At 45.0% G+C, this 11,521-nt stretch overlaps 1 protein-coding gene across 1 annotated transcript; it reads left to right on the top strand.

Annotated features, from left to right (window-relative positions):
• Positions 1 to 9,631: 9,631 nt before the first annotated feature.
• LOC138350228 (periaxin-like) lies at positions 9,632 to 11,182 on the top strand. The gene has a single exon (XM_069300581.1). The coding sequence runs from the start codon at positions 9,632 to 9,634 to the stop codon at positions 11,180 to 11,182; it is 1,551 nt and encodes a 516-aa protein (XP_069156682.1).
• Positions 11,183 to 11,521: the final 339 nt, after the last annotated feature.

Raw genomic sequence — 11,521 nt, 5'->3', positions numbered from 1 at the left:
GCGACACAGTTAGCATTGCCGGCATTCTTATCCTCGACCAGTGCTACAAGTGAATTAGTGAAGGAAATATTACCAAAATACCTAAGGAACTCCATTGGGATTCGTGATCCCAAATTTGTGGAAGGAGCTGGTCAATGGGACACTCTTACGAATTCACACACCCAACCAACTTTTCCAAAAGACGGTAAACAGGCAAATGGAATAGCCCCATAGTGGAGAACATCGCCAAAGCATTGCTGGACGCAGCTTCTCAGAAGGACAGAGCGCGTTTCCTAGCTGTGCAAGCCCCCCATGATGGGGACTTCGTGTTGGCAGTCCCTAATTCCGCCTTGGGCACACCCGCCTGGACCATCGGGTCCAAGGTATTGGTGTTGCTCTGCGGCTTGCCGCCCCTATCTCCACCGAGCACCGGTGTGTTTGCGGCCATGCAAGGGCAGACCAATACGGCAGCCATGGTCTCATCTGTCGTAAGACACAGGGAAAGATTACCAGACACGAAGCAGTCAATGACATCATCAAGAGAAGTTTGGCTACAGCTGGGTGTCCAGCACAAGGAGAACCCCAGTTGTGCAGACCTGACAACAGCCAAAAACGCCCAGATGGAGTCACCCTGCAGCCATGGAGGGAAGGTAAACAGGTCGTATGGGATTACACCTGTGCATCTACATTGGCTGATACCTATTTACGTTACAGCTCTGCGGAGGGAGGTGGCTCAGCCACCTTCAGGGAAACCCAGAAAATCCACAAGTACAGAGACCTAGAACGTTGTTACAGGTTCGTGCCAATAGGCTCTGAGACTCTGGGCACCTGGGGTAAATGTGCACTCAAGTTTTTAAAGGAGGTTGGTGAGGAAATCATGGCGAAAACTAGAGACCCACGAGTTTCCTGTTCCAGCGCCTCAGTGTCGCAGTTCAGGGGAAAAATGCGTGCTGTATCCTGGGTACGCACCCAACCTCCGAGGAGCTGGACGAGGTCTTCGAACGCTGATTGTTTAATTGTTATGTATTTGTGTGTGTGTGTGTTTGTAAACTGTAGCATTGCAATAAAGTAAAACAAAATATACAAAAAAATAATAGGGGTGGTAGGAGAAGAAAAGAATAAAGTATTCAGTGAGAATCCACAAAATCTTCTCTGGATGCTCTTTGTTTTCTTCTTCGAGGATGTGGGTCCCTGCAATTGCACCAGAGGTGGTACCCTTAATATATATATATATATATATATATATATATATATATATATATATATATATATATATATATATATATATATATATATATATATATATATATATATATATATATATATATATATATATATATATATATATATATATATATATATATATATATATATATATATATGTCGTACCTAATAGCCAGAACGCACTTCTCAGCCTACTATTCAAGGCCCGATTTGCCTAATAAGCCAAGTTTTCATGAATTAATGTTTTTTCGTCTACCTAACCTACCTAACCTAACCTAACCTAGCTTTTTTTGGCTACCTAACCTAACCTTACCTATAAATATAGGTTAGGTTAGGTTAGGTAGGGTTGGTTAGGTTCGGTCATATATCTACGTTAATTTTAACTCCAATAAAAAAAAATTGACCTCATACATAGAGAAAAGGGTTGCTTTATCATTTCATAAGAACAAAATTATAGTAAATATATTAATTCAGGAAAACTTGGCTTATTAGGCAAATCGGGCCTTGAATAGTAGGCTGAGAAGTGAGTTCTGGCTACTAGGTACGACATATATATATATATATATATATATATATATATATATATATATATATATATATATATATATATATATATATATATATATATATATATATATATATATATATGTCGTACCTACTAGCCAGAACGCACTTCTCAGCCTGCTATGCAAGGCCCGATTTGCCTAATAAGCCAAGTTTTCATGAATTAATGTTTTTTCGACTACCTAACCAAACCTAACATAACTTTTTCGGCTACCTAACCTAACCTATAAAAATAGGTTAGGTTAGGTTAGGCAGGGTTGGTTAGGTTCGGTCATATATCTATGTTAATTTTAACTCCCAATAAAAAAAACTGACTTCATACATAATGAAATGGGTAGCTTTATCATTTCATAAGAAAAAAAATAGAGAAAATATATTATTTCAGGAAAACTTGGCTTATTAGGCAAATCAGGCCTTGCATAGTAGGCCGAGAAGTGCGTTCTGGCTACTAGGTACGACATATATATATACATATATATATATATAATATATATATATATATATTTATATATATATATTTATATATATATATATATATAAATATATATATATATATATATATATATATATATATATATATATATATATATATATATATATATATATATATATATTGTGACGATAATCTCCTTCAAGAGATTGAGCCTGCTCTTCCCTCCAAAAATACGTCGCTACAAATATATAAAACTACTATGGAAGAAATGTCCAACAACGACAACAACATCTCCAAGGTTTGCCAGAGAGCAAAACGTATGCAGCCAGGAACACCTGCTCTGCCTCAAACCGCCAAACTACCTGTCTTGTTGCCGGCTCCTCGCTGATTGGCCGCCGGTCTAGCTGCAACTGCACTCCACCCACCATACTACTTGATGTCTGGGGCCGCCACGACCTCAGTCTTCAGAATATTCAGTGCTTTCTTACGGTTAACACTTCTTCTTGGTAGACTGAGCTGTGGCTTATGTGTACTAAGAGAGGTGATAGCTTAAAGCCAATATTCCTGCACCTCTCATTTTATTGTATATTGCACAGCTTGTTATTGCTCACTTGTCTTAACGTAACTTTTCACTTTGTCATTCGATTATTCTTATTATTTTGATTGATTGATTTTATTATACGAATTTGTATGTCCATTTTATTCATGTTTTGTTTATCTAACGTAATTAAAATTCCATTGTTAAAATTTACTTGTGTTTTGTGTGTCTTCTCCTTACCTTACCACAGACGAAGTTCCAGATTTTCTATTTTTTTTTATTCTATGTGACGAGGCCATACCCCTAGCTTTGAACAGCCGAACACCAACGCGTTACCGTCACATATTATATGGGGGCCTGTCCGGGAGCTTCACTCAGGTACTGGTGCCAAGTGGTAATTTATGGTAAGCGTATTTAACTTTGTTAACGTAGCTTTTACTATTTTTCATATTCAATTTCATTTTTTATATGGTGCGGTGTATTGTGCATTACGAGAGTAACATATGGTGAAGGTGAGACAACTTTGGATTACGTGGTGACTGTAGGCCTCAGTCATACTCTTAATTGGTCATCTCTCCCTCCGTGTTATTACTCGTGTTTACCATCTTTGTCCCTTGGATATTTCTCATTTTTGACAGATCATCATATTGGTACCCTGGTACTGTGGTCTGCCCCGGGTCAAGTGCACCCAATCTTCTGCAATCTGACTGTAGGAGGACAAAGAGGGCCATAGTTCCTCTAGCTCGAACTTTATTTGCTGAATTGGGACCTCAGCAGCAGTTCTCGTCACCAGTTGACACCTCGCACCCCTACACGTCAGTCAGAGATGATGATACATACAACGGTAGGGAATTAGCTTACTTTTTCAGAGCACAAAAGTTCGCTAATTCTGTAAGTATCATATTAAATTCAGTAGGAAAAACTTGCTTTATGTCCTATAGAGACTTGGCAAGGTATGCCTACATCCTTGGACTACCAATTTTACTTTTGCAGCAATTAACTGTTTCATTTGTTTTCGAAACTGTTTCATTTGTTAGTAGGATTTTCTTGCCCTTATCCTCTTACATGAGTACCGGGTACAAGATTTCCTGCGCCCTTGATTTAAATTAATCATTAAACACCTTGTACTTAACTTTAATTGTTAAAGATCCCACAGGATAGGTACCAGTTGCCACGTTGTCCTGTTTCTGACATTCACTATAACTGAATATTCGTTGTACCTTTATTTGCTAATTTCACCATGTTTCGTCTCCAAGCTTTCCGTGCAGATCCAGCAGGTGCAATAGGGACTTTAAGTCATGCCAAAAAGACTGAATTACAAACTCTTGCACATGAGTATCAACTAACAGTTCCCTACCAAGCCAACAAGAGTGAAATACACAACCTGTTGCTGGATCATTTCTTAGAGCAAGGTAAGATAGACTCTGAAACTCATGAAACTTACTATATTGCAGATAAAACTGATTTGGCGACGATGAAACTCAAACTAGAGCTGGCCAAGATTGAACGTGAGCAGCAAAGGGAAGCCCGCGAACAGCAAAGGGAAGCCCTCGAACAACAAGAACGAGCTGCTGCCATACGAAGGGAAGAACAAGAACGTGAAATCGCCCTCAACGAACGTGAGGCTGCTTTGAGGAAGGAAGAACACGAACGAGAAATCGCCCTCAAAGAACGTGAAGCTGCCTTGAGGAGGGAAGAACAAGAACGTGAGGTTGCACTAGTCCGTGAGCGGGAACGAGTACAGCTTGAAACCAAACAACGCGAGTTGGAAATGCAACGTGAACATGACAAGCAACAAGCGACTCTGGCTCTAGAGTGTCGTCAACGAGAATACACGTTGGAAACTTCACACCTCGCTCAACGCCAGCAAGCTACTGCCAATCTTCCCGTCAGTTTTAATATATCACATGCAAGTAAGTTAATGCCATCCTTTGTAGAAGCGGAAGTTGATGTGTTTTTTACCACCTTTGAAACCCTTGCTAATCAACTCAGTTGGCCTGTCGACCAATGGGCCACACTTCTCAGAGTCCATCTTACAGGTAGAGCTGCAGTCACACTCAGTACTTTGGCGTCTGAGAATGACTACCAGACTCTGAAACAAGCAGTGTTGGACGCCTACCTACTCTCTACAGAAAGTTATAGAAGGAAATTCCGTGACCACCTGAAGGCAAGTATCACTACCTTCCTCGAGTTTGCTAACACAAAACGGAGATATTTCATGAAATGGCTGGAAGCAGCACATGTCTCTACTTTCACAGAACTCGTCAACCTGATGCTAGTTGAAGAATTCTTGAGGCGTGTGCCGCCTCCTGTCCGTCTCTACTTAGCAGATAAAGAAGAAACCGACTACCTGAAGTGTGCTAAGTCGGCTGACACTTACAGCCTCATCCACCGGCTGACACCCGAACCATCCTCCAGTAAGAAGTCGTGGTACAGTTACGAGAAAGTGAGCACCGATCAGGCTGGCTCGCAATTGTACTGCAAGTATTGTAGACTCTATGGACATACCATAGACAAGTGTGGTAAGTCTCAATACAAGGGAACCACTGACCCACAAAAACCCAAACCAACTCCTCCTAAGTCCGGTAAGCCTGTGATGAATGTTGGTGTTAATGTTAATGATCTTTCTCTTTTCAGTAACCACCTGTATACTGGAACTGTCTCTGCCAACGGTTCAAATCCGGAGGGACGTTTCAAATTGAAGATCTTGAGGGACACAGCGGCTCTTCAATCGATCATCTTGAAGTCGGCTGTGCCCAACATCGTCTACACCGGAGAAACTGTCTTCATCACTGACCTCACTGCTACCACTCCATACCCTCTCGCCAGAGTCCACCTGGATTGTCCCTACGTGAACGGAGAAGTCCAAGTCGCCGTCAGGGAAAAGCCTTTTCCCATGCCTGGAGTGCAACTTCTCCTAGGCAACGACTTGGCAGAAGACCTGCAACCGACCAACCTGATCTTCATGGACAAACCCCAGGTGTGTAACTCTGTGCCAAGTAACCCTATTCTAGCGTATGTTCCAGCAGAGGTTCAAGAGAGTGATGAAGTTTCTCCTCCGGTTCTCGTGACCACCCGTGCACAAGCCGCACGTCCACAGCCAGCTGACTCTACTGCTACCGCTGTCCCTCAAGACCCTCGGAAACTACCCCCGAATCTGACCAAGTTGGAGTTCCGTAAGTTGCAGAGGGAAGATCTTACTTTAACACCATTGTTTTTCCAGGCTGAGACTCAACCCGACAGTATTCCTGGGTTCTTCCTAGAGAACGACTTGCTCTACCGCAGATATAGACCCAGTAATCTGAAGGAGGAGGACGATTGGGCCAACATCGAACAACTTGTGATTCCTACCAGCCTGCGGCCCACTATTCTACACCTGGCCCACGGAGCGCTCTCCCACTACGGCTTCAACAAGACTTACCATGGAATTCGTCAAGACTACTACTGGCCAGGTATGGTAAATAGCGTCAAACAGTACGTAAAACAGTGTCATACATGTCAGATGGCAGGCAAACCGAACATCTCCATTCCCAGAGCGCCACTGATTCCCATACAGGTGCCTGCGGAACCTTTCCACAGACTCATAATAGACTGTGTTGGTCCTTTACCTCGGACCAGTTCAGGTAACGCCTATATCTTAACCATCCTGTGTCCTACCACCAGATTTCCCATAGCAGTTCCAGTAAAGAACATCACGGCTGCTACGGTTGTAAAGCATCTATTGAAGATCTTCACTCAATACGGATTTCCCAGGGAGATTCAGAGCGACTGTGGTACCAACTTCACCAGTGATCTCTTCAAAAGGACACTGGAGGAGTTCAACATCAAACAGGTATTGTCCAGCCCCTATCATCCTGCTTCACAGGGTTCTCTTGAACGTAGTCATCAGACTATCAAAGCACTCTTGAAAAAGTTTTGTAGTGAAACCTCTAAGGATTGGGATAAGCAAATCGACCTTATAATGTGTATTTACAGAAGTCTCCCCAATGAGTCCCTAGGAGTATCTCCTTATGAGATGCTCTACGGCCGTAAGTGCCGTACTCCCCTTAAGGCTTTCAAAGACTCTCTCAGAGATGCCACCTTCAGTGAGCATCAGAATGTGCCCCAGTTTCTTCAAAACCTTCAATACATTCTAGAGAGAGTCCACCGCTTTGCCCATGATAATCTATTGAAAGCCCAGGAGAGGATGAAGACTCATTACGACCAGACCAGCAAAGTAAGAAAATTCAAGCCGGGAGACTTCATCCTAGCATACTTCCCTATCCCAGGTTCACCTTTACAAAACAGGTTTTCAGGACCCTACCGCGTCAAAGAGTGCAGGAATAATAACAACTACGTAATAGAGACTCCAGATAGGCGGCGGAAGACCCAGCTGTGCCACGTCAACCTCCTGAAGCAATATAATGGTACTCCTCCCACTGTCCTGATTAACTGTTCTACCTTCACAGAACCCTACATCCACAGTGAGACCTTCCCAGCTTCTCCTCCCGAAAGCACTGACAAGGAGTCAGCGCTTTCTAATTCCGAAATCCTTAATGATCTTCCCAAATACTTTCAGGATAATAATCGTGCTCCTTTGCCATATTCTAATTCCACTCTCACCTCGTCAGATAAGCCCTTCATCCTCCATGTCGACGCCAGTGGTACCGACGTTGGTGGTGTCGTGATGCAGCAACGAGGCGAGGAGAATACACCTGTCGGCGACTACTGCTACAAGGAACTACGGAACAATTGGCAAGGAGCTACTCTTCATCATCCTGAAGCTCCAGCACTTCACTCCACACCTGAAAAGTGCTCGGTCCACCATCAACACGGACCACACCACCCTACACCTCCTGCAGCACGCCCACTTCTCATCTCAACGTCTTCTACTATGGGCTTGCTAACTGCAGAAATTCAACCTGGAGACACGCTATACCAAGATTCCGACAACATCTTAGCCCATGATCTCTCCAGAGTTTATGAAGTAGAAGCGACTCCATCTATTACTCCACCACATAACGACGTACTTCTTCCAGAACCGCAGGCTTTGGGGGAGAGTTGTGACGATAATCTCCTTCAAGAGATTGAGCCTGCTCTTCCCTCCAAAAATACGTCGCTACAAATATATAAAACTACTATGGAAGAAATGTCCAACAACGACAATAACATCTCCAAGGTTTGCCAGAGAGCAAAACGTATGCAGCCAGGAACACCTGCTCTGCCTCAAACCGCCAAACTACCTGTCTTGTTGCCGGCTCCTCGCTGATTGGCCGCCGGTCTAGCTGCAACTGCACTCCACCCACCATACTACTTGATGTCTGGGGCCGCCACGACCTCAGTCTTCAGAATATTCAGTGCTTTCTTACGGTTAACACTTCTTCTTGGTAGACTGAGCTGTGGCTTACGTGTACTAAGAGAGGTGATAGCTTAAAGCCAATATTCCTGCACCTCTCATTTTATTGTATATTGCACAGCTTGTTATTGCTCACTTGTCTTAACGTAACTTTTCACTTTGTCATTCGATTATTCTTATTATTTTGATTGATTGATTTTATTATACGAATTTGTATGTCCATTTTATTCATGTTTTGTTTATCTAACGTAATTAAAATTCCATTGTTAAAATTTACTTGTGTTTTGTGTGTCTTCTCCTTACCTTACCACAGACGAAGTTCCAGATTTTCTATTTTTGTTTATTCTATGTGACGAGGCCATACCCCTAGCTTTGAACAGCCGAACACCAACGCGTTACCGTCACAATATATATATATATATATATATATATATATATATATATATATATATATATATATATATATATATATATATATATATATTTATATATATATATATATATATATATATATATATATATATATATATATATATATATATATATATATATATATATATATATATATATTTAAATTTAATTTGAATACACTACTGGTGTGATCCCGAGCAGGAGCTACTGTTTAAGTTTCACCCTTACGACTTACCACATAAAACCCCGGCCTATAACCTCATAGACTCTAAACTTCCCTGAACCAGACAGAGGGTAGGCACATTAGTTGTGATCTACATTTCCTCTTTCCTATTTTCAGTGCAGTGACAGCAATAGACACATTTTTGTGCAGATCCACTGGAACATTCAAATGCTTATAATATTGTTATAGTTAAAAGAAAGCAGACAAAATGCTGATAACATAATTCGTTACACAACATATGAATATACATAATAGTTCATTTTTACGTTTAAGTTATAATCAATTGGGCCTTTTCTAATTTCATTTTAAAATGATTTCCTATTTCATTGTCAACACAAATGAAATTGGCTCGGTTTATTATGTTTTTTCTTCAGTAACGAGCATGTAATAATATAGCTACATTTAGTATAAAAATATTGTATTCATCTATTTACCTGTATGTCTACATTTTGTATTTGAATCAACATTTAATGTAGTATTTGCTAATCATCCATTATTATTCCCTAATATTAATGGGGGTAATCACATTACCCCCATGACACTATGAGTAGTAGTGACTTTAAAAGAATGTAAGAACTCTTGTGTATATAAATAAATACAAAATACTTGCCGGCAATTCTGCTAAACGCCGACGTTGCCATCATCCCCCAGCGATGAGGCTTTGACACGGTTACATGAATGTGGCAATTTACATGACAATATTCGATTTTCTGATATATCCATAATCATGTTGTGTTATATTATATACGTCATCAGAGTAATGGTAGAGCCAATAGCAATTATTGTTATTAAATATGAATGTAAATATAAAAATTCAGGCACAGTCCATCAGACAAGTCCAGTTATATACTTCATTATCATACATTATGATACAACCGCATCTGATGGGCCTTGATATTTGTTAGCCAAAGATGGATTATTGATATGGTGGGTGAGACACTGGCTGCTTGTGGCACCTCGCCACCCGCTGGTGGTGGCCCCTCGCCACCCACTGGTGGTGGCCCCTCGCCACCCACTGGTGGTGGCCCCTCGCCACCCACTGGTGGTGGCCCCTCGCCACCCACTGGTGGTGGCCCCTCGCCACCCACTGGTGGTGGCCCCTCGCCACCCACTGGTGGTGGCCCCTCGCCACCCACTGGTGGTGGCACCTCGCCACCCACTAGTGATGGCCCCTCGCCACCCGCTGGTGATGGCCACCCGCTGGTGATGGCCCCTCGCCACCCTCTGGTGGTGGTACCTCGCCACCCGCTGGTGATGGCCCCTCGCCACCCGCTGGTGATGGCCCCTCGCCACCCTCTGGTGGTGGTACCTCGCCACCCTCTGGTGGTGGTACCTCGCCACCCACTGGTAGTGGCCCCTCGCCACCCTCTGGTGGTGGTACCTCGCCACCCGCTGGTGATGGCCCCTCGCCACCCTCTGGTGGTGGTACCTCGCCACCCGCTGATGGTGGTACCTCGCCACCCGCTGGTGATGGCCCCTCGCCACCCGCTGGTGATGGCCCCTCGCTACCCGCTGGTGATGGCCCCTCGCCACCCTCTGGTGGTGGTACCTCGCCACCCTCTGGTGGTGGTACCTCGCCACCCTCTGGTGGTGGTACCTCGCCACCCACTGGTAGTGGCCCCTCGCCACCCTCTGGTGGTGGTACCTCGCCACCCGCTGGTGATGGCCCCTCGCCACCTGCTGGTGGTGGTACCTCGCTACCCGCTGGTGGTGGCCCCTCGCCACCCGCTGGTGATGGCCCCTCGCCACCCGCTGGTGGTGGTACCTCGCCACCCGCTGGTGGTGGCCCCTCGCCACCCTGTGGTGGTGGCCGCTCGCCACCCGCTGGTGATGGCCCCTCGCCACCCGCTGGTGGTGGCCCCTCGCCACCCGCTGGTGATGGCCCCTCGCCACCCGCTGGTGATGGCCCCTCGCCACCCGCTGGTGGTGGCCCCTCGCCACCCGCTGGTGGTGGCTCCTCGCCACCCGCTGGTGGTGGCCCCTCGCCACCCGCTGGTGGTGGCCCCTCGCCACCCGCTGGTGATGGCCCCTCGCCACCCGCTGGTGGTGGCCCCTCGCCACCCGCTGGTGGTGGCCCCTCGCCACCCGCTGGTGATGGCCCCTCGCCACCCGCTGGTGGTGGCCCCTCGCCACCCGCTGGTGGTGGCCCCTCGCCACCCGCTGGTGATGGCCCCTCGCCACCCGCTGGTGGTGGCCCCTCGCCACCCGCTGGTGGTGGCCCCTCGCCACCCGCTGGTGGTGGCCCCTCGCCACCCGCTGGTGATGGCCCCTCGCCACCCGCTGGTGGTGGCCCCTCGCCACCCGCTGGTGGTGGCCCCTCGCCACCCGCTGGTGATGGCCCCTCGCCACCCGCTGGTGGTGGCCCCTCGCCACCCGCTGGTGATGGCAACTAGCAAGTGTATCCGAGCTGACAGCTTACTACCTATACTATTATTTATATTAAAACATTACCATAACGTTTATGTGACCATTTGATATATTTATGTAACTTGAGAGTTTCAGTTGGTGGTGAAAAAGGTTAGTGAGGCACATAATCGATTCAGGAACTGAACCGCATAGTTCATTTAGCTAAGCAAGTGATAATCTTTTGAAGCCAGATACACAATTGGTAATGTTACATACACATGTATATGTATATACATCCATGTACATATCAATAATCTTTTTATAACACAAGTGATTCAACAAGATGCTCGCAACAGTCACTATACAAGGCACTTTGCATCTATAGTGAGTCACACAGTTACTAGTCTTGCTCCATACCCACCCAACTGGGCGGCAGCTTTACAGTCATGTGCTCCACACCCACCCAAC

Source organism: Procambarus clarkii, chromosome 44, assembly GCF_040958095.1.
Source record: "Procambarus clarkii isolate CNS0578487 chromosome 44, FALCON_Pclarkii_2.0, whole genome shotgun sequence".
NCBI lineage: Eukaryota > Metazoa > Arthropoda > Malacostraca > Decapoda > Cambaridae > Procambarus > Procambarus clarkii.
Note: the sequence above shows the minus strand (reverse complement) of the source record. Positions and strands in the feature narration are given on the sequence as shown.